Below are 21,107 nucleotides of genomic sequence, written 5' to 3'. Positions count from 1 at the left end.
CATCCATCAGTGGCCTGCATCCCGCCCGGCCCCAGTGATGCCCTCGCAGCTGGTGCCCTCAGCCCAGAGCTGGGGCTTGCCCAGCGTGGCTGCTCCTGGGGCAGGACATGCTGGCACCTCGTCTGTCCCCTCCCCAGCCTTAGCAGGGCGGGGTTATGGGGAGAGCTGACAGCTCAGGGCCAGAGCTAGAGAACACCAGAGGGAGACACAAGGGTGCTCTGCATCCTCTGTCTTTGATGCTCGGTCATTATCCCTGCAGTTTGTATTCTGTAAAACTTGGTATATTTCTGTGCAAAAAAAAAAAAAAAAAAAAAAGGTATTTATTAAAAAACCCTCACTGTCTGAGTGGCACAGGGTGGCTTTTTCCCACAAAGGGTGTTGGGGACAGTGACACCGATATCCCCTGCCACGGCTGCTGGGGTGTCACCAGTGAGGATGGCAGCGTCCAGGAGTGAACCCCACACATCCAACTGGAGCGCTGAACTTCACCTGGCCGTGCGGTGAGCTCTGAGAAACCTGAAGGGTGTCCTGCGAGCCCCGAGCTGCCGGCAGGTGAGATGCAGAAAGGTTTTCTGAGGGTCTTTGAGGGGATTGAGGTGCACAGGTTGTCCTGCCATCCTCTGTGCGCTCCTAAACCCCTTAGATAATCCCCTTTAAATAGCAAGACTAGGGCAGCGGGGGATTTATTTTAAGTCCTTTCAAACCCAGATTTTACGGTCAGGTCTTGGGCCCTGTCCCCATTCAGAAGTGTTTAAAACTGCCGTTAATCCCGAAGGGATCATTTATCGCTGCGGAGGGCAGAGATTAGCTCCGGCACAGGGCGGCCCGGGGCTGTGCTGGGCCGGGGGCTGCGGGGTTTGCCCGGGGATGGGGACACGGGGAAAGGTCCTGGGTTTGCTTCTGCCCCCGGCGACAGCAATCCCTGTGTTCTAGCACGGGGCTGAGCAGGGCTGGGGACAGGAGAGCTCCCGGGGGAGGTGGCACCAGGATGAGTCGCAACGCGTTAATCGCCGGCTGCGGCTTTAAGCGAGGAGGGAGCGGCTGAACACCGGGGGGGCTGGGCTGGACACCGGGGGGGCAGGGCTGGACACCGGGGGCTGGGCTGGACACCGGGAGCCGGGCTGGACACCGGGGGGGCAGGGCTGGACACCGGGGGCAGGGCTGGACACCGGGGGGGCCGGGCTAATTACGGGAGAGCCGGGCTGGACACCGGGAGGGCAGGGCTGGACACCGGGGGCCGGGCTCATTACCGGGGGGCCGGGCTGCCCCCGCCGGCACCGCCCCGTCCCGTCCCGGCTGTTTACAGGTCCGACAAGTTGCGTCGTGTGCGCTACACAGTAAGTGTCCCGTGTCCCGTGTCCCTCCCCGGCCGCAGTGTCCCCCTTGTCCGCTCGCACGGGGCTCTGCGGGCCGCTGCAGCGTCCCCGGGCAGGGCCGGGATGTCCCCAGGGCCGGGAGGGCGTGGGACCCCCCTGTGCCGGGGCAGCGGGCTCACCCCGAGCCGGGTGATTTGCCCTGCCGTGCCCGTGCCCCTCTCTGCCCGGACAGGGGGTGTCCCCGAGCCGCAGGGCAGAGCTGGGAGCAAACCCGTGTCCCCTGCAGCTCCCCAGCCCGAACGCGGTGTGCTGCACCAGGCTGGCCCCTGCCTGCCGCGTTTGGGGTGTCCCGGGCTGGAGAGGGACACAGAGAGGGGGGTTGTGGGGTTTCCCTCCCCAGGGCAGGTTTTCCTGGCTTGCAGGACGTAAAGCTGCTCTGGTTTAGTGAGCCGGAAATTCCCTGTCGCTGCAAATCCAAGGAGAAGTGCCAGAGGAGAGGCTGAGCCTCTCCAGGCGAGTGGGGCGTGCTTGGCAAGAGCTCGAAAAAGCCCTAAAGAAAGTTAAAGGAGGAAATCCAGCCACTTAAGCATTTCGTTCTTATGAGTTTTGACAGCTGAAGTTTTTTTTCCCCTTTCTTAATAGCTTAGTCTCAGAGCCTGCTTCTCACCCCCTCCCATCCCTGTGTTCCTTGGGAGCTGCAGTGGTTTCACAGGTGATTAGAAAATGAACAGATCTGCCCTCTCCAGATTTACTGTTATTAATATCAGCTGGTTTCCCAGAGAACAGGCTGGGAATGCAGCACAGGCTGTTGGCTCTCTGCAGCACCACAGTGAGGGAGAATCCTGGTGCTCTCCATGGCTGTGTACCCTGGCTGGGGTCTGAGGCAGGTTTCTCCTGTGGGATTGACACATTTTGGGACCATCCCAGGAATTACTGTCCTGTTTCTGAGTAGGAGGTGCCTGCAAAAATCCAGTTTGTGTGGGGCTTTGGGAGTGTGTGTGAGATGAGACCCATGGGCTGGGGCTGGCCAGGGTGGTGGGGAGGGTGTGGGGCCCCCACTGTGTCCCCACAGTGCCTCCAGGACAGACCCAGTGCAGGACAGGGATGCAGTGTCTGTGTGCTGGGTGAATCCCTGAGTAATAAAAAGGTTTTTAATGGCAGAGGAGGAGGTGAGTGATCACTGGAAGTGCTGGTTGTGCCAGTGCAGAGCTGGTTCTGCCACCCTCCTGTACCCAGAGTGTCAAGGCCTGGCAGTGGCAGGGGACAGGTCCCAAGGTCCTTCCCCAGGGATTCCCTTCTGCTCCTCTACCCTGGGGGGAATCCTAAAGGGTTGCAGGGGGCTGGGGAAGGTGAGGAGGTCCAAAGTGGCCTCTTAGGGTGGAGATTTTTTTCTAGAAGCAAAGAAGGACCTTTCTGGGCACAGTGAGACCAAAAGGTGTCAGCAAGGAGGGTGCAGGATGCTGTGCATGCATGTTTGGAGTGCCTGGGCAGTGCTGGGCTCTTCCAGCCTCAGCACCTCTTGCTTGTTGGGGTTTTCTCCTCAGCTGCAACTTTTTGGGAAAGAATAAAGAGTGCATATGCTGGGAGCCAGGAAGGTGACTTTTGGGGCTCCTCCTCCAAATGTGTACATTGATTGCCCTCTGCTTGTGTGGCTCAGTGAAAGTCTTGGGACATTTTGGCCCCAGAGCACTTCTCAAAACCCTGGGAGTTGGCCAAAGGGAAAGTGAGGCACAGGGCCACTGAGTTTGCTGAAAGCCCCAGGTTGTGTCTGTGTCCCATTGTGGGAAGTAGATTTATAGAAAATTCTTAAAGCTCACTGTGATAACACCTAGTGTTAAGAAAAACCATCCAAAGAAAACATGGAGAAAAAAGATTTACCCATCATACAAGGGCAACTTAAGGTGTATTGTAATTAAGAAATAGTTAACTTCTGATTATAATAGCATAAGTTTTAACATCTGTATTGTCTCACCCTTCACATAAGATTAAAATAGAATAAAAGATTTTAAAACACCTCTCAGTTGTGCCACCTCTAAGTAAAAAAATAAATATAATCCAACATCCCATGTCCCAGTCCTGCTGTCAGCTGCTCCCAGGAGAGCTGGGGCTGTGTCCCTGTCTGGAAGAAAGCTGAGGTGGGGGCTCTGCTCCAAGCTGAGGAAGGGGATGTGTGGTTTTCTTCCCCTCTGGGAGGGTGGTTCAGCATCTGGCAGCTGTGTTCAGGACAAAGCCCATCCTTGCTGGATGTGGGTGACCTGAGGAATGCTGGATCGGGGTGGAATGGGGTGAGACCCTGGGGATACTGCAGTGAACGTGTGTGGGAAAAAAGCTGAGCACCAAAGCCTTTCCTGTGGTAACCTGGAGGCCCATCACCAAAAAAGTGTGCTTTGCTTTTAGAAAACCTCATTTTTCCTCAAAGGTGCATATGAACACAAAAATGTGATTTCAGTCCTCATAAAAATGTTACTTCAGGATGGAAAATAATTTTTTCCAATAGCACTGAACTGTGTGCTGAGCCCTTTCCTTGCTATCAGTGGGGGCTAAGCTCATACATGGCACCAGGACACCTTGTCCTGCCAGCTGGGCACTGTGGATATCCCCTTGTCCCAGACCCCTCCTGCAGGGTCTGTCTTTTGTTTCTGCCTGTGTTTCAGCTGTCTTGCAGCATGTTGTGTTGTCCCTGTGCAGGAGGAGCTGTCCCTGTTGTCACTTTTGGAAGCGCTGCTCCTGTTGCCACTTTGCAGCTTTCCTTCCCTCTGTGTGAAACCCCAGGACACCTGCAAAGATGTGTGTTGCAGCAGACCTCTCCTCAGGGGTAGAAATGAGCCAAGGCACAGACTCTCACTTAACAGCATGAAAAAGGGCCCTGTTTATTCTTCTTCACAGCTTAGCCATCCTGACTGACTACAGCAAACTCCTGCTGTTGGCTTCTCTGACAGACTCTGCTGGAATATGACTGCAGGTGTTTCCTTGCTGCCTCTGACCACAGGCTTTCACCTGGCTCAACTGTGACTGCAGGCTCTAATTTTATCAGACCCAGACTGACCTCACAGCAGATCTTTTGTAGCAGCAACTCTCTTCCTTATTTCATTCTCCTTTGTGTCTCTTTAGATTGCTCCTCAAGATCTTCTTTCTCTAAGTCCCCCTAGGCTCTCCCTAGCTACCCAACCCACCCCTTTTCTCACCCTTCTCTTTATTAATCACAGCTGTGACCCATTCAGGGCAAGGCTGTTCTTTGGTAATTAGTCCAGCTGTGACTTCCCAGAGGTGAAGTCCCTTGTCATCCCTCCTTCTTCACCTCCAGATGTGGCCACTCTGGGGACTGGACCTGAACCGGGTGCGCTGTGACCTGCTCTTCACAGAGGCCATCAACCAGAGGATGCAGGTTCCCAGCAGGCTGAAGGTGGCAGAGAGCTGCAGCCCTGGGGACAGGGGGACAGTGGCAGAGGATGTCCCTGCGTCCTTTCGGATGCACATCCCTGAGAGGATTTCTCTGGCAGGTAAAGCCCTGGGTTGTCTTTTGGGGTGGGGCACAACATCCTAGGGGGTAGAAGCCCTTTATAAAGCCCCCTTTGCTTTGCTAGAGGAGAGGATGGGGGCAGGTGATGCAGGCAGTTCTCTTCAGGAATGCAGGGCAGGGTGGTGGATGGCTCGGGGAGATGTGGGCAAAGGAACCCTTAATTCCAACAGGAGAGGAGCAAAATGTGGAGGCATCTCCCTCCATGTCTCTCGCAGTTCCCTCTTGGCCTTTGGTAGGGTCCCTGCTTTGGCAGGCAGGATGTTTGGCCCTGTCTTTGACAGCTCTGAAGCCTTGCTGTCCTGAAGCAGTGACTCTGCCTCTCTGGGCTGCCCAAAAATCCCAGGGCATAGTGTTCATCTGGCACTAAACACAGGCTTGACTCTCCAGGTGGGTGCATCTCTCTTCCCTCTCCTGAGGCCGCTCAGGTTGGCTTAATTCTTCCCTCTCTCCTTCCTGTAGAGATATCAGACACCGGTTTGAGGCCAGTGCTGTTGACCCAGCCTAGGAAGGTCCCCTCTGTGGTGGTGCACATGTCCCCAGACCCCTCTGGGGACCTCCCTTTCTTGCCCCCAGCCAGCAGAGCCAGCGCCCAGCGACGCAAGCGATCGGTACCGTGGGGCAGGGACGGGCTGCTGGGGTGGGAAGGGGAGCAGTCCCAAATTTGGGGTTCTCCAGATAGCTGTTATCACCCCAAGCCAGGATTCATCTTCCAGGAGGCCCTAGGTGTGAGGGGGTAGGGATGGTGGATCTCTCTTGACCCAGGAGCAGTGCACACCTGTGTGCTGGGACCTTGATCCAGCCACATCTCCTGCTGCATTTTGTGAGCAGGGGGTAGGCTGAGGTATCTGTAGTCCCACCACTGGCTGCTGCTGCTACTTTTTAAGTCCTGTTTTCCTTACTGATGAAGTATGAGGCAGAGCTGGTTCATTACAGCACTGTAAAGGGTCCTGGGGTCAGAGCCAAAAGCAGATTTTAGCCTTGTGTGAGAACCTTTCAAAGAGAGGTCCCAGGCGTGGGCAGGCAAAGATTTGGTTTGGCTGCTGGAGCTGCTGTTCTGCCTCCTCAAGTGCTTCAACCTCCCTGAAATTGGAGAGCTGGTCCTGGGTGGGTTAGGCTCAGGGTTTTTGATCTGGCTAGGGTTCAGCCCAGCAGGCTCGTGCTGGGGACCCTCTGTCTGCTCTGGGCACGTCTCCCCAGCTGCAGCAGCATCACCAGGCTGGGGCTCCTGCAGAGCTGCCAGGAGTGCTCTCCCCGTGCTGATGGGCCCTGCAGCCCACCCAGGGCACCAGGCTGGGCTCAGCCCTGTGCTGACGTGGCTGTGTTCCATTCCCACAGGGCCACCACAGCAGCAGGGCACGGAGGGACAGGACCCCGAGTGACAGCGCCCAGCTGGCCTTGCACAGCCCAGGACAGCACCAGGAGGGGTGAGCACGGGCCCAGAGCCACCCAGGGCGGGTGGGGAGAGCATCTCCTCCCACTGGGAGGGCTGCTTTGGAGCTCTCTGGTGTGGGTGTCCTGGGAGGGGCAGGGGGGATCCAAATCAGAGCAGTGCAGTTCCTGCTCATCCATGAGAGGAAGAGGTGTTTGTGCTGGGCAGCTTTGGAGGCAGCTGTGTTGTTCCCCAGGCCTCTGCTCATGGCCTTGGGCTCCAGAGTCTCTGCAGTGGGGAAATTGTCTCTGAGCTAGTCCTGGAGCAGGGACTGCTGTCTCCCACTTGAAGCCCAGAACTGCCCTGGGTGGCAGAAGAGCAGCGTGGCACACAGCTGAGCTTGGCTTTGGAGCAGTCAGGTGGCCCTCTGAGCCTGGGGGCTGCTGGAGAGGGTTCTCCCAGCTGATGCCATCTGGGTGCCAGTGGCATTGCCCAGAGATTTTGGAGCTGCTGAAGGGATGAGGGGCAGTGCCTCGTGCCAGGCTGTGCCCTGCTGTGCAAGACAGGGAGTAACAGGCGTGATTCTGTGTGCACCCAGGCCAGACTCCTGTCCCCTGCCTGCTCCCAGTGCCCCACTGCCCCTCTTCACAGAGCCAGGCAGGATCTACTCCATGCAGAACATCTTCCAGACCATGTACCTGCTGGGCCAGGTGCTCTTCCACCGAGTCCAGGACTGTCTGCGGGACCCGGCGCCGTGCAGGTGACACTTGTGCCGAGCTAGCTCTCTGTCACCCTGCCAGGACTGGCCTGGGCCTTGCTGGGGCACGAGCTCTGCAAGCTCTGGGCTGCAGGATGGTCCTGCATGGCTGCCTTGCACTTCCTTTCTCACGTGTCCTGGGTGCCAGGCCTTGGTGAGCCTCACTAACCCCAGCTTGAGTCTGCTGCTCAGCTTAACACCAGTCCCTGGGCACCCTGGGTGCCCCTGTGCTGCTGTGGCATTGCTGGGGGGTGCTGCTAAGTGAGGACTGATTTTTCTGTGTGCTTTCATGGCTTGTTGGAGAGGGGTGTGTGAAGGGAATGAAAATTCAGAGCAGGTGGCCTGACCCAGGTGCTGTCCCTGAGCACCTTTGGCTGTGTCTTGGTCGCTCTTGATCAGCCTTGGCATGAACTCGTCCCACAGCCAGTGTCCTGGCCAGGCTGTGGTGTCCCTTTGTGCTCCCTGGAGCAGGTGTGCAGTGGCCTCAGTCCCTCCAGATGTGCTGGAGGAGCCATCTCCCCCACCCTCATCTGTGCTGCTGCAGTAAATTCTCTTTGCTCAAAGGCATCCTTGCAGCCTTAAGGTGTCCCCACTGCTCTAAGGCTGCTGAGCACCTGGAGGAACATCTAAATCCTCCTCATTCTCCTTGAGCAAAGCCTCCAGGCAGAGAGGGAGGAGAACCAGCATCCATCATCACATCCATCCTCGGGGGCACGTCCTGCCTTCCCTCCCCAGCTGGCTGCTGCTTGCTGAGGATCCAAAGTGATGTCTCTGCTCTTAAAAACTGGAGGCTGAGGCTGTCTTCAAACATCATTTTTGTTTCTTAATGGCCAAGAGATCTGGTTAGTGGCTGCAAAAGACCTTCTCCCTCTTCCCTGCAGCAGTGGAGGACATGCAGGCCATGGTAGTCTGCAGAGCTGCTGTGATGCAGTGGGGTCACTCTGGGGCTTCTCCCCAGGCCTTGCTGCCCCTTTGAAAGCAGCCACCCTCAAACACCTCTTCTTAGTGCTTTACATCCCTTCAGATGCAGACATCCCTTCAATATGACAGCTTTGTACCCCTGTGCAACAGTAGAAAAAAAACAAAACCAGACTGTGCTGACTTGTTTGTCCTGAAATTTTAGCAAAGTCTGCTCTCAGACAGAGCCTGGAATATCTGGCTGACAGTGACCTCTTGAAGGGTATGAGTCACCAGAAGGCAATTTCTAGTCTCTGCTTTAAAGGGTGTCTACCTGTATCAGCTGGGATTTTGAGTGAAAAGCTGCAGGATGTGTCCTTTTTTTCATGGTTCTCTACTGGGGAAAATTGCATTTTCTTTCTGTTGTGAGTGTCATTTTACACTGCAGCTGCATTTTGTGCAGGTATTATCTCACAAATGGAGTTTCAGACAGGGATTCAGTGAATCTCCACGTGCTCTTCTGGCTTGTCTTCAGTGAGATCAGCATCATGTAGCAAGCAGAGATAAACTCCCTCTCCTCCCCAGGGCTCCCAGGAGTGGGGTTAGGGGCTTGTTAACCCCCAGGGGATCAGTGAGTGCCTGTGTGAGTTATTTGTGTGCACAGGGGAGTTTTGGTGGTAGAATAGCTGACTTTGGGCTGGCCTACGATGACAGGAATTTGTATTTTTCTCACTGTGGGTCTGCTTTATTTTGTGATTCAGTGGTGTGGACCCTGCAGTGAGGCTGTGCCTCCAGGGGCTGCCCTGGAGATGAGTGCTCTGTGCTGCCTCTGCCAGTGCAGCAGCTCATTCCAGTGGGGGTCCTCGTTTTTCCAGGGAGGGAGGAAAGTGCTGAACATTTGGGTTGCTTGTTTATGTTTCAAATTGCAGGTAAAATTTGCTGCAAGAGCAAAAAGTGATAGCTCCCTCCAGCTGATGGCAGCTTGCTGACCTGCTGATGCAAACAGGATCACCCCTCCACTTGAGCACTGTCCTTGTCACCTGCTGGCCTGGCTGGCTCTAGAGATGTTTTACCCAGCCCTCAGTGAACTCCTGGCCCTACAGAGGATGGGTGCTTAGTAGAAATGTTTTCTCTCTGTTTCTCTCACCTCTAAAGAAATACAAGCATGTGTTTCCTGTTACCTGTCCTGGCACGGTGCTGTCTGTCTGTCTGGTGCATGCTGGAGGGTACCAGTGTGCATGGGGGGGTTCAGGAGAGATGAGTGCATGCTGTGCAGGGGCTGTTTGCTTTCTCCTGGTGCAGCACAGCCTGGGCACACGCTCCTTGCATTGTGGTGTTGTGAGGTGAGAGATGAGAATTTGACTCCGTGTTCTCAGAAGGCTGAATATTCTATTCTATTCTATTACATTATAATTACATTATATTATAATTAAATTAGATTATATTGTAATTACATTAGATTATATTCTAAAACTATACTAAAGAAAGAGAAAAGGATACATCAGAAGGCTCAAAAAGAATGATAATAAAAGCTCCTCAGAGCCTGACAAGCTGATGGTGATTGGTCATTAATTAAAAACAATTGACATGGAACTACTCAAAGATGCACCTGTTGGGAAATGATCTCCAGACCACATTCCCAAGCAATCAGATAATTATTGTTTTCATTCTTTTCTGAGGCCTCTCAGCTTCCCAGGAGAAGAAATCCCGGTGAAGGGATTTTTCAGCAGATACCATGGTGACACTGCATGGCTCAGCTCCCTGTGGCAGCGCTGCATTTGTGGGGGTCAGCTGCTCCCCAGGAGCAGTTCTGGCCCCCCTGCATCTCTGCTTTCCTTCCCAGCTCCCAGGAGCCCAGCCCAGCTGCAGAGAGCACCTCGGAGGAGGCGGGGGTGACAGAGGTGGCAGCAATGAGAAGGCAGGTGAGATGGGGAAAGCCTCAGGGGATGGGTGAGGAGGCTGCAGGGGCAGCTGCTCGGTCCTGGTGGGTTGGTGCTGTCACACTGGTCCTGCCTTCAGGAGAGGGCTTACATGTGTGTTATCCATCAAGCTCCTGCTCCGAGGGGCTGCAGGACCCAGCCAGACCCCTCTGGTGGCAGTGAGGGGGGCTCAGATGCTCTCTGATGGGAAGAATCTTCCTGAAGCATCTGCTGCAGACCCGAGGTGCTGCTGCCACTCCTCCCACACAAAGGTAGCTTCTGTTTTAGAGAAGGAGGACCTGAAATGTTGGGGAAGATGGAGCAGGAAAGCCTTGTAAATATGATTGCCTGGCAAAAGGTTTTGAGAATATGGAAACCATAAGTGAGATTGAAATGAAAGCAATCTCTGAGATCCCTCAGTTACTGAACAACTGGAAAACAATGGCATGGCCAGCTGAAGGCAATCCCCTTTGGATGGAACAACAGCCTCTGCTTGCAGGCAGCTCCAAGGGGCAGAGCAGACCCTGCTGGCTTGGCAGAAGGGCCCAAAGAGGAGTTTTTAGGGTTTAAAATGTAACACAGTGTGGTGATGTAATGATTCTTATAGGCTGTATGTAAATGCTATAGGATTTGTATCTTGTGTTAGATTGGTCAGTGAGAATTAGAATAGTCAACACAGAAGATGTATGGTATTGTAATAAGAACCTTGCTCTCTCTTTTACTCTTTTGCTCTCTCTCTTCCTCTTTACCACGCTCTTGCCTTCTTTCTCTTTACCTCTCTCTTTACCTCTCTCTCCCTCTTTGGGGCTGCTCTGAGCTGTGCCTGGCAACTCTCAGCAGAGCCCTGCACCCAGGCCCTTGGCAATAAACCACAACCTGGCTTCAGAGATCTCTGTCTGTCCATCTGACCATCCTCCCCCTGTCCCTCCTACGCTGAAGGAGCAGAGCTCCCAGCTGTGCCCCCGTGCTGTGCCGTGCCCCTGGGTGCTGCCCGTGCCCTGTGCTTCCCTTGCAGCTGGCCAGGATCTCGGGGAGGCTGCGTGTGCTGGAGGAGCAGTGCCACGCCTGGAGACAGAAGGAGGCCCTGCTGTACTCTGTGATGATCTCTGCTGGCCTCATCAACACCTGGCTCTGGCTCAGAAGATGACAGCCCGTGCCCGACTCCCCTGCTCACCTGGCAGGGTGGGTGAGGGCAGGGAGAGGAGCATTTCTCGTGTACTTGCCAGCAGTGAAACTCTTTTTTTTCTTGACTAGGACTGCTTTCTGCACTGTGGAATGTGTGTCCTTCAGGCTTGGTGACAGTGAGGGTGTGAGGAGCTGCTGTGAAGAGCTGAGGTCTCCCAAGAGCTGGGGGCTGGCACGGGAGGGGTCTGTCCTGTGCAGCTGCCCTCAGGCTGCCAGAGGAGATGCAAACCCGAGGAGCTGGGTGTTTGTGGGGTCCTGTGACAGTCACAGCCTGGCCACATCCCACCTTGGAGATCTCAGCTCTGACCCCGTGAAAGTTCTCAGCCGGCTGCTGTGCTCTATTCCTCACCTTCTGTAGAGTGACTGAGTGTTTCTAAACTTCTGCTGGGTTTTCTTTTCTTCCTTGTGCAACTGCTGCTTGGTGGAGGTGGCACTGCCAGTCTCCTGTGCCACAGCCCCTCTTCCAGGAGAGGGCCAGGAGCTCCCATCCCTGCAGCCACAGCAGCTTTGCAGATGTTCAGATGTGAGAGCCTTGCTGACATCTCTGGGCTTATCCAGGGGCTTGGCTCTTTCCCAGAGAGATTTACAGGGGAAAGCTGCCCATGGTGACTCTCTGGATTATAAAACCTCAGAGCAACAGCAATAGCACCAAACAGGTCAGGGAAAACAGATATTTGTTAGGCTCCCTGTGGCAGAGGGGAGTGGAGGAGCGTCTCTCCCAGGTCTTGCTGCCAAGCTGCAACTTCAGTGATGGTGCAAGAGCATGGGTGAGGGAAATTCCTGACCCAGATGCTCTTCAGCTGTGAACAAGCTCAGTTTAACAGCTTTTCTGTTTGTTCCCTTCTCCAGAGTTTATTAACACTTGATTCTGAGGTGACTTTGAGATGTTTTTGGTGGTTCATCCAGCACATCTGCTCGAGTTGTGCACGCAGGCCCTGGGGGCAGGTTTTGGCAAGGCTTAACAGGACCTCTCTGTGTCACCTGTACCTAATTATAGCTGGATCTACATGTCACCCAGATGTCCCAATTGCTTATTTACAGACATCAGTGCTCAGGCGTTTTCTGCTTGACACCACACCGAGCGGCCGTGACTGTAAATCTGGCAGCTGGACAGGCACTAATAAATTATCTGTCCCCAAAAAAATTGCAGCTCTGAGCCTGGGGCTGAGTGCTGAGCTGAGGAGAGGGCTGGGATTCACAGCAGAGCCAGGGTGGTGTGCTGGGTGCTGTGCTGGGGCAGGGGGATGTGCAGGGTGGGTGGCTCCTGGGGCAGGGTCACCAGAGGACCTGGCACAGCTGTTCTGTGTGAGGGGGTGTGAGTGGGGCCAGGAAATGAGGGAAATTGTCTGGTTTCTCTCCTTTGAGAGGTGTTCATGTGTTTTGGAGGAAGCTTGTGTTTGGGGTTTATTTTAGGGTGAGAAGGGATGACTTTGGGAAGGCACAGCACCTTCAAAGTGTGGCTTGAAGGTGTTTGGAGGAGAGGTGGCCAGACTGGATGTGTTCTCATGAGCTAGTAACTGGCAGGTTGTGGAAGATACAATATGACTTCTATGTAAGGCATAAATGCTGGTGTAAATCTGGAAACACTGACCACAAAATGCATATTTTAATAAACTCTTTGTGTTCTGGATGTGTTTATTTTCTGTGGAGTCTGGTGCTGATGTCCCAGTAAGTGGGAGCAGGTAAGGTTTATTCCCTTGGCAGCAGGACTGTCACCTGCCCGTGGCTGTCTCAGCCCCAGCTGAGGGAGAATCTTGAGTAGAAAAGCTTCTGGTTAATGCTGCCCCTGTTGGGGTGTGATGCTTTTATTTCCTTTTTTCTCCGCCTCCTGGCTGCTTTGTCCCAAGGCAGCACACGTGGCAGGGCTGGGTGTCCCCAAGGGCCACTGCCACGACGACTGCACAGCAAATAAAAGTGTTTTGTGCACGATGGTGCTCGAGGGAGCAGCTCTGGAGTTCCCATGTTCCCTTTGGAGGCAGCTGCAGGCAAGGAGCAAAAAGAGAATTGGAAGGGGGGCACGTTGCTGCCAGTGCTCCTGGTGAGCTGTCACCTGGAGTCTGTGATGTGGGGACAAGAGCAGGGTGACATCCTGTGCTGCTGGGTGCTCGCCCAGGAGCCCCAGCCCAGGCTGGGAAATTGTGTTTGTTCCTTTGGACTGCCTGCTGCGTGGGTGCTCAGGGAGATCAGAACAAGTGGAATTTAAAGCTTTGAAGGGGAAAGGAGGAGGTAAACCTTTGATAGCAAAGATAAAAGAGACTCCAGGTGCTGGTGCTTTCAGATCAGCCCTGCACAAGGCGCAGGACTCCGTGTGCCTGTTGGGGATGGATCCAGCCTCAGCCACTGCTAATGGTTACATCCTGAGCTGACCTCTTCTGATTGCCTTGGGGATGCAGATTTTTTTTGCTAACTGGGCATTAGAATGACTTCCTGAGCAGAATAAGAGGGCAGAAATTGGTGAAAGGTGCATTTCATGATCACCTTCAAACTCTGCAGCTCTCTTTGCTGGGACTCCAGGGCAGCACTTTTGGTCCCCTGCTCTGCCAGCAGGAGGAGAGGTAAGTGGATGTGAGGGTGTTAAAATGGGTCTGCTTTCCCCCGTTTTCCATCCTAGCAGTAGCTGTGGCACACCTCTGAAGCAGGGAAATAATCACCATCCTTCCCCTTCCCCAGGGCTGGGGCTGGGAGGGGAGGGGGAGCAGAACCCTGGGCAGCAATCCAGGTGCATCCCCTGGTGTGGCAGCACCTGAGCCCAGCTGGGGCTGCTGGCTGTGCCTGTCCCTGGCTGCACAGTGACCCAGGGCAGCTGGCACGGCTGTGAGCTCCAGCTGGACACTGCCTGGGGCCCCTCCAGCCCCCGAGGAGTGATGGCTGGGGGAGAAGGGAACACAGTGCGTTGGGAAAGGAAAGGAAAAGAAAAGAAAGGAAAGGAGAGGAGAGGAGAGGAGAGAAGGAAAGGAAAGGAGAGGAGGCAAGGGAAGGGAAGGAGAGGAGAGAAGGAAAAGGAAGGAGAGGAGGAAAGGCAAGGGAAGCAGACAAGGAAAGGCAAGGGAAGCAGACAAGGAAAGGAAAGGGGACAAGGAAAGGAGACAAGGAAAGGAAAGGAGAGGAGGCGAGGAAAGGGAAGGAAACAAGGGAAGGAAAGGAGACAAAGAAAGGAAAGGGGAAAGGAAAGGGAAAAGGAAGGAGACGGGGAAAGGGAAAGGGAAAGAGAAGCCAGGCAAGGCAACCCAAAGCAAGGCAGAGGAGGCAGGCAAGGCAAGGCAAGGGAGGGGTAGGATGGACAAAGCAAGTAAAGGCAAGGGAGGGGAAAGCAAGCAGGGTAAAGGAGGGGTTGGAGTGGGAAAGGCAAGGCAAAGGAGGGACAGGCAGGGCAGGGAAAAGGAGGAGTGCACAAGGCAAGGAAAGGGAAAGGGAGGGGCAGGCAAGGCCAGGGAACAGAAGGCGAGGAGAGCAGGAAAGGCAAAGGAGAGGTAGGCAGAACCAGGGAAGAGAAGGAAAAAGAGGTGTTCCTCTGGCAATGAATGAGGAGCCTGAAGGATGAGGAGAGCATCTCTCCCGGCTCCAGGCAGCTGTGGGATCCCTTGGAGGACTCCTGGGGAGCGTGGTGCGAGCCCCCGCCGTGGTGTTGGACCCTCCTGCGTTCAGACCCGTGCTGTGTCCCGCGTGTGTTTCCTTGTGGCTGTTCTGTGCTCCTTGCAGGTCCCTGGGGCAGGCTGTGTGCCCGTGGGCCCCTCACCCTGAGGATGCCAGCGAGGAGCAATGGTGTGCACAGCTCCCCAGGCAACCACCAGCCCGGGGGGGACACGGAGGGGACGGGGCTCAGCACCAGCAGGTCAGCTGCCTTGGGGCAGGGGAGGGAAAGGCTGGCATGGGCAGGGCTGGGGTGCCCAGGCTCTGCTGCCAGTTGCCTCCAGTGAGCCTGGCATGGGCAGGGCTGGGGTGGCACAGAGTGGGTGTGAGCCCCTGGGGTATCACATCACAGACACAGACTTCACCAGGATTTCCTGGGGAAGGCTGTGGGAAAACTCAGATTAAGAGGAAAAACAATTCTTATCTTCACTTGCCACATCTGTTGTTTGACACACGTGGAATGTGTTATGGGGATTATTTACCAAAAAGGATTTCTTAATTAGTGATAGTGTTTTAATTAATTAACTGATTAGGTCAAAACTGCGTCGGGACTGTCTGTAAGGGCAACATGTTTATCTTTTTAGCGTGGTATAGTGTTAATATAGTATAACTTAATAAAATATTTACTCAGCCTTCTACAATCATGGAGTCAATACTCATTATTCCCCATTCTGGGGTTCACTACTACAATAATCCCTTTTTCCCCATGGCAGGACCTGCTCAACCCAGGATGGCACCAGCTCAGAGCTGCAGAGAGGAGCCAGCCTGCGTGGGGAGGCTGACCATGCTTTCCAGGGCCAGGGAGCCTTGGCCAGGTATTGGTGTGTGCCCCTGGCGTGGGGTGAGCCCCCTGTGCCCTGGGGCGTTCTGTGGGGTGAGGATCCCCTTCTGCTGCATGGAATTCATGGGATGAGAGTCTGTGAATGCTGCTCCTTGTGCCCCATGTCTGTGGAGAGGCTTTTGGTGGGGGATGGCTTCACCCCCACTGGGCTTAGAGGCTCCTTTCCCTCTGCCTCAGTGCCCCACAGATCCCTCATATTCCTGTGGGAGTGACAGCAGGACTGGGGTAGAAGCTGTGGGACTCTCTCAGGGTGGTCTCTATTGCTTGTCTCTATTTTTGGTCCCACATCCTTGCTAAAAGGGGTATAACACAAATTCTAGTGCTTGAGAGGGAGCTGCGAGAGTTGTCTCCTGTGCTGCAGCTCCCCTGATGGCTCTGTTGAAGCTTTTCCTTGTCCCTGCTCTGTGGTTAACCCCTGGTGTGCCTGTCTCCCTCCCTGTGCAGGCTAGTCCGGCTGGTGCTGGTGCTCAGGGACTGGGCCAACAAGAGCCTGCACGAGGAGCAGCAGAGGCCAGACCCCTTCCTGGAGCGTTTCCAAGGCCCCGAGTTCCTGACAGTGCCTGCAGGAGCTGGTGATCAGCTTCAGGATGAGGAGACTGAGAAGCTAAACAAAAAGTAGGGTCCCTTTCCTGTGGTGCCGTCCATCCTTGGCTGGGGATCTTGGTGTGTGGAGCTTGGGGGCTCCCAAGGGGAGGGAAAGAAGGAATTGAGGTGGGGAGGTGGGAAGGGTCCCTCCTGCCCTCTCCAGCCCCTGTCTTGGCAGCCAGCCTGGCTGTGCTGGGCTGCCTTGCTGGCACACAGGAGCTGGTGGACTGTCCCTCAGCCGTGGGGGACCATCCCTCCTGGTCCATGCCCTGGTGGGACACACATCAGACCTCCCCAGTTCCATACCAGTCCCACACTGGGGCTGTTTTTGGAGCCAGCCCTGGGTCTGTAAGAAGATGCACCTGCAGCCTGTGCATGTGAGGGGCTGGACACAGGCCAAGGGATGCAGGACTCCACCAGCAACCACTGCATCCCACCCAGGAGCCACAGACCTGGGATCTGCCAGTCTCATTCATCATCTGCAGGATGAAGGGAGCATGTTTGCTGCCTGTGTCCCCACAAAGAGCAGCTTTGTGAAAAGGCTCTTTCAAATCCAGCCCTTTCATCTCCTCAGCTCACACTCCTGGTGAGAAGCAATAACCTGGCTTTTCTTCTGCTGGCTAATTAGAGGGCAAAGCTCACAGACTGCTCTGGACCCTACCATTATACATGGTAATTAAAACACCAAGAAATAATTGTTTTCTGTAGGAGAAAAATAATCTGAGCCTTGTATCTGGGTCTTTACTAGTAATGGAAGAAAAGACTGTTCTGCCCTGTGAGGCTGAGGGGGGCTTGTTGATGACTAGAGGGAGCTGAAGTGTGCTGGGAAAGGGCTCCTCAGTGCCACTGGGTTCTGGGGATCCAGTGGGAGCTGCTGGGGTTTTCTAGGCACTCATTTCCACAGGGAAGCAGAGCCCCAGGTCTGGCAATCCCACACGTGAGCTGCTCGTGGCAGGGGCAGGCTCCGTGGCTCTGGAGCCTTTGGGAAGAGGGTTGATTATTCCCTCCTCCTGGGTTAACTCTGTTGTTCCAGCCCTGTGTAATATCAGTGATTCTGGCCTCCTGGCACGGCAGCACTGGTGATTTAAAGCTGAAATTACCAACACCAGGAGCAGCATTGCTGAGGTTATTGGTGGTGGTGGGTGCTGGCTGCAGGTGAGTCCTTCCCCTGTGGCACCGCTGTCTGTCCTAGGGAGCAGAGTTCCTTTCTCAAAAAACAAATGTTCAAGCTCATTTTCTGGTTAAAAATAATCCCTTTTAATGGGGAGGCTGGATCACCACTTGTCTGTGGGTGCACAGAGGGTGAACATGAGGGACTGGGGCTGGCTTTGAGCCGAGTGCCAGTCCCCACACTTTGGGCACTGCCTGTGCTCCAGGGAAAGGAGACTTCCAAGCAGGGGCTCTGCCTCTGAAGCTGCCAGAAGTGATGGGGTGGGCATGGGGAATCTGTTGGCAAGTGGGTTGAGTTTTTCCTGTCACTGGAGGGAGTTTTGCGTGTTCAAAAGCTGGGAGGGAGGGAAGGAGGGAGAGGGTGCTTTGCCCCACCGGGCTGCTATAAGCCTATCAACCCAGCCACAGAGTTTCTCTTCCCCAGCTTCTGCAGCGAATCTGGCACGTGGAGCACACACTTCTTATCTCAGAGTCCCAAGGCGAGCAGGATCAAACACTTGGGAGCAGTTCAAAGGCTGGAGCCGGGCTGTGCAGCCTGCAGGAGGCACAGGAGGCAGCCCTGCCGTGCCAGCTGCCCCCGGGCACGCTGCTCTGGGGCTTGGGCAGCCCCTCCTGGTGCTGCCACTGATCTGCAGCACACTTTCCTCCCTGCTCCAATTGCTCTGCTCTTCAGATGTGCCTGGCACCGGTCCCTGCCTCACCTGGGAGAAGAAATGTGATGTACTTCAGGAGAGCTTTTCTGATCCCCCCCCTTCCATGCATCTGCTCCTGGCTCTGCCACTGGGCTGCTGTGTCATGTGGGCCATGTACTTTGCCTCACCATCCCACAGGTTCCTCTTCTGCTGCATTCTCAGCTTTAGGGATAAAGGAACTTGAACAGTGCTGGGATTCTGCGCTGCTGGGGCTGGTCCTGGCTTGCAGGCTGGCACCCAAGCTGCAGCTCTGCTGGAGGCAGTGTGGCACAAGGGATGGAGGACGTGGCTCACATGGTTTGTTCCAGCCCTGTTTCCCACATACACTGCCAGCTCTGGCTCTTCTCTCTGCTTCCAGGAGGAAATGGCTGTTCTTCGTGGTGGACCCTGCGGGGGACTGCTATTACCACTGGCTGGCTGTGATTGCAGTTCCTGTCCTCTATAACTGGTGCCTGCTCGTAGCCAGGTGAGCTGGGAGGCTGCAGGGGTCCTGCTGCCTCTGACCTTCCTGATCACCTGCTGGTTGTGGCTCAGCCAGGACCAAACTGACCCTGGTGGGCCCTGAAAGGAAAGAGACCCTTCCCATCACTGTCAATCCTGGCCCAGCTGGAAAGGACCTTGGTTTCAGGGTCATGTGGGAGGTGGTTTCAAGGTGTTGCTTTACCTCCATCAAGGGAGGGCAGATTTCTTAGAGCAGGGAGTTTTAATTCCTGGAAGAGGAGCACCTGGACGCTTCAGGATCAGCCAGCATTCAGCTGTAATAGTTAGAGAAGATGTGGGGATTTGTGGTCTCACACCCTGTTTGATGACCTTCCTCCACCAGGGCTTGCTTCACCGACCTGCAGAAGAGCTATTTCGTGCTGTGGCTGGTGTTGGATTACATCTCAGATGCTCTCTACCTCGGGGACACGGTGATCCGCCTGCACACAGGTGAGCAGGAGCAGCATCCTGGCTTTCCTTTAATCCCTTACAAGTGGAGATGAGCTGCAAGGGACAGGCCCAATCCACAGTTCCATTAGAAGGAGGCTTTTGCCTACCTTGGCATTCACTGGTATGAAACAGTCTCCAGAGAAAGAAACTAATTAGAAGATCTGAGAAATGGAGCAAGTTTCAATATGAAAGATTAATCATCCCAGCTTTCAGCTTCACCTTTGAATAATTGTACAAAATTACCTGCATTACTATTAGTATTCGGGCACGGTTGAAGGTCTGTATCTCTGATTTTGCATCAGTTCAGCTAATGAATTATCTGCATGGAAAAATGGTAGAATTTAATGTTCTCGGAAGGCAGCACTTGGCTGTACGTTTTCTGTCAGAACTGCAATAATTCATGATCTGGAGGATGGAAACCTTTGTGTTCCTTTTTCTTTGTGGCAACAGACTAAATCCCTGAGTTACATCTTTGGGTGGCTTTTGCCAGATGAAGGCCTTGAGCGATAACAAACTGAGTAGAGCAGGAACTGGTAATATTTGGGTGACCCTCTGTACTTATGCACACAAATCCATGGCATACCATAGACTATTGCCCAGGTGCTCACAAAACCTGCAGAAAAATCAAACTTCAACCCAGATAATCCTGTGATTTGCTTCTCTTTAGGGTTCTTGGAACAGGGCCTCCTGGTCAAGGACCTGAAGAAGTTACGGGACAACTACATCCCCACGCTGCAGTTCAAGCTGGACGTTCTCTCCAGCCTGCCCACAGACCTGGCCTATTTCTGGGTGGGGTTGCACTGCCCTGAGCTGCGTTTCAACAGGCTGCTGCGCTTCTCCCGCATGTTCGAGTTCTTCGACAGGACCGAGACCAGAACCAGCCACCCCAACCTCTTCCGCATCAGCAACCTGGTTCTCTACATCCTGGTCATCATCCACTGGAATGCCTGCATTTACTACGCCATCTCCAAGGCCATCGGCTTCGGGGAGGACAGCTGGGTGTACCCCAACGTCACGGAGCCCCAGTACGGCTCCCTGACCCGGGAGTACGTCTACTGTCTCTACTGGTCCACGCTGACGCTGACCACCATCGGGGAGACGCCTCCCCCCGTGCGGGATGAAGAGTACCTCTTCGTCATCTTCGACTTCCTCGTCGGCGTCCTCATCTTCGCCACCATCGTGGGCAACGTGGGCTCCATGATCTCCAACATGAACGCCACCAGGGCGGAGTTCCAGGCCAGGATCGACGCCGTCAAACACTACATGCAGTTCCGCAAGGTGAGCAAAGACCTGGAAACCAAAGTCATCAAGTGGTTTGACTACCTGTGGGCCAACAAGAAGGCAGTGGACGAGCGGGAGGTCCTCAAGAACCTCCCTGATAAGTTAAGGGCAGAGATTGCCATCAACGTTCACCTGGAGACGCTGAAGAAGGTGAGGATTTTCCAGAACTGCGAGGCGGGGCTGCTGGTGGAGCTGGTGCTGAAGCTTCGCCCTCAGGTGTTCAGCCCGGGGGACTTTGTGTGCCGGAAAGGGGACATCGGGAAGGAGATGTACATCATCAAGGAGGGCAAGCTGGCCGTGGTGGGGGACGATGGCGTGACACAGTACGCTTTGCTCACTGCAGGGGGCTGCTTTGGTGAGATCAGCATCCTCAACATCAAAGGGAGCAAGATGGGCAACAGGCGCACGGCCAACATCCGCAGCTTGGGCTACTCTGATCTCTTCTGCCTGTCGAAGGAAGATCTCATGGAAGCAGTCACAGAGTATCCTGATGCCAAAAGGATCTTGGAGGAGCGTGGCAGGGAGATCCTGATCAAGGAAGGGCTGCTGGATGAGTCAGCTGCAGAGGAAAGCACAGAAGGGAAGAGCATGGAGGAGAGGCTGGACAGGGTGGCCTCCAACCTGGACACGCTGCACACCCGCTTTGGCCGGCTCCTGACCGAGTACAACGATGCCCAGATGAAGCTCAAGCAGCGCATCACTGCTCTGGAGTCCAAGATGAGGCAGGAGGAACTGGAGGATTTCTTCTCTGACAGCTCAGACAGTCTGTTGGAGGATGAGGAGAAAGCTTCACCTGGGGGGGGGATGCAGTGAGGGGAACAGAGTCAGCTGGATGATGTCTGACCTGGTGCTGAGGCAGTGTTTGCTGTTTCACAAGGCCTTGCCAGATCCTCAGCACTGCTGCTGGCACTGCCTTGATGGCAGCCCCTGAGGTGGCTCCAAATCAGGGGTTGTCCCGCCTCTTCCTCTGACCTGTCACTTTTTTCATTGCCCTTTGGGTTCAGCCTTTATAACT

General features: G+C 54.7%; 2 protein-coding genes across 4 annotated transcripts; both read left to right on the top strand.

Annotated features, from left to right (window-relative positions):
• The first annotated feature begins 1,203 nt into the window (after positions 1 to 1,203).
• LOC311158033 (mitochondrial fission factor homolog A-like) lies at positions 1,204 to 12,586 on the top strand. 3 transcript variants are annotated; one of them, XM_084213142.1, is made up of 7 exons: positions 1,204 to 1,337; positions 4,621 to 4,816; positions 5,296 to 5,444; positions 6,172 to 6,260; positions 6,804 to 6,965; positions 9,703 to 9,781; positions 10,794 to 12,586. In XM_084213142.1, the coding sequence occupies exons 2-7, from the start codon at positions 4,621 to 4,623 to the stop codon at positions 10,923 to 10,925; spliced, it is 807 nt and encodes a 268-aa protein (XP_084069268.1). In that variant the 5' UTR covers positions 1,204 to 1,337; the 3' UTR covers positions 10,926 to 12,586. The 3 variants fall into 3 exon arrangements, with proteins under 3 accessions (XP_084069268.1, XP_084069267.1, XP_084069269.1); XM_084213141.1 differs by lacking the exon at positions 10,794 to 12,586 and adding an exon at positions 9,910 to 10,779; XM_084213143.1 differs by lacking the exons at positions 6,804 to 6,965; positions 10,794 to 12,586 and adding an exon at positions 9,910 to 10,779.
• A 1,653-nt stretch (positions 12,587 to 14,239) lies between these two features.
• On the top strand, positions 14,240 to 20,905 carry CNGA2 (cyclic nucleotide gated channel subunit alpha 2; the record flags this gene model as incomplete). The annotated part of the gene is made up of 7 exons (XM_084212951.1): positions 14,240 to 14,282; positions 14,663 to 14,795; positions 15,307 to 15,408; positions 15,879 to 16,049; positions 18,240 to 18,347; positions 18,705 to 18,811; positions 19,479 to 20,905. 7 exons carry the CDS (start codon positions 14,240 to 14,242, stop codon positions 20,903 to 20,905), a joined length of 2,091 nt encoding a protein of 696 aa, XP_084069077.1.
• Positions 20,906 to 21,107: the final 202 nt, after the last annotated feature.

The sequence above is a fragment of the Fringilla coelebs genome (assembly GCF_963513975.1).
Source record: "Fringilla coelebs genome assembly, chromosome: 11".
Taxonomy (NCBI): domain Eukaryota; kingdom Metazoa; phylum Chordata; class Aves; order Passeriformes; family Fringillidae; genus Fringilla; species Fringilla coelebs.
Note: the sequence above shows the minus strand (reverse complement) of the source record. Positions and strands in the feature narration are given on the sequence as shown.

Excerpts from the sequence above, each read along its gene's own strand:
- LOC311158033 (XM_084213141.1), top strand. The coding sequence starts at position 4,621 with ATGTGGCCACTCTGGGGACTGGACCTGAACCGGGTGCGCTGTGACCTG. Across the intron at positions 6,966-9,702 it reads CGGGACCCGGCGCCGTGCAG|CTCCCAGGAGCCCAGCCCAG; the intron begins GTGACACTTGTG and ends TTTCCTTCCCAG. Across the intron at positions 9,782-9,909 it reads TGGCAGCAATGAGAAGGCAG|CTCCTGCTCCGAGGGGCTGC; the intron begins GTGAGATGGGGA and ends TTATCCATCAAG.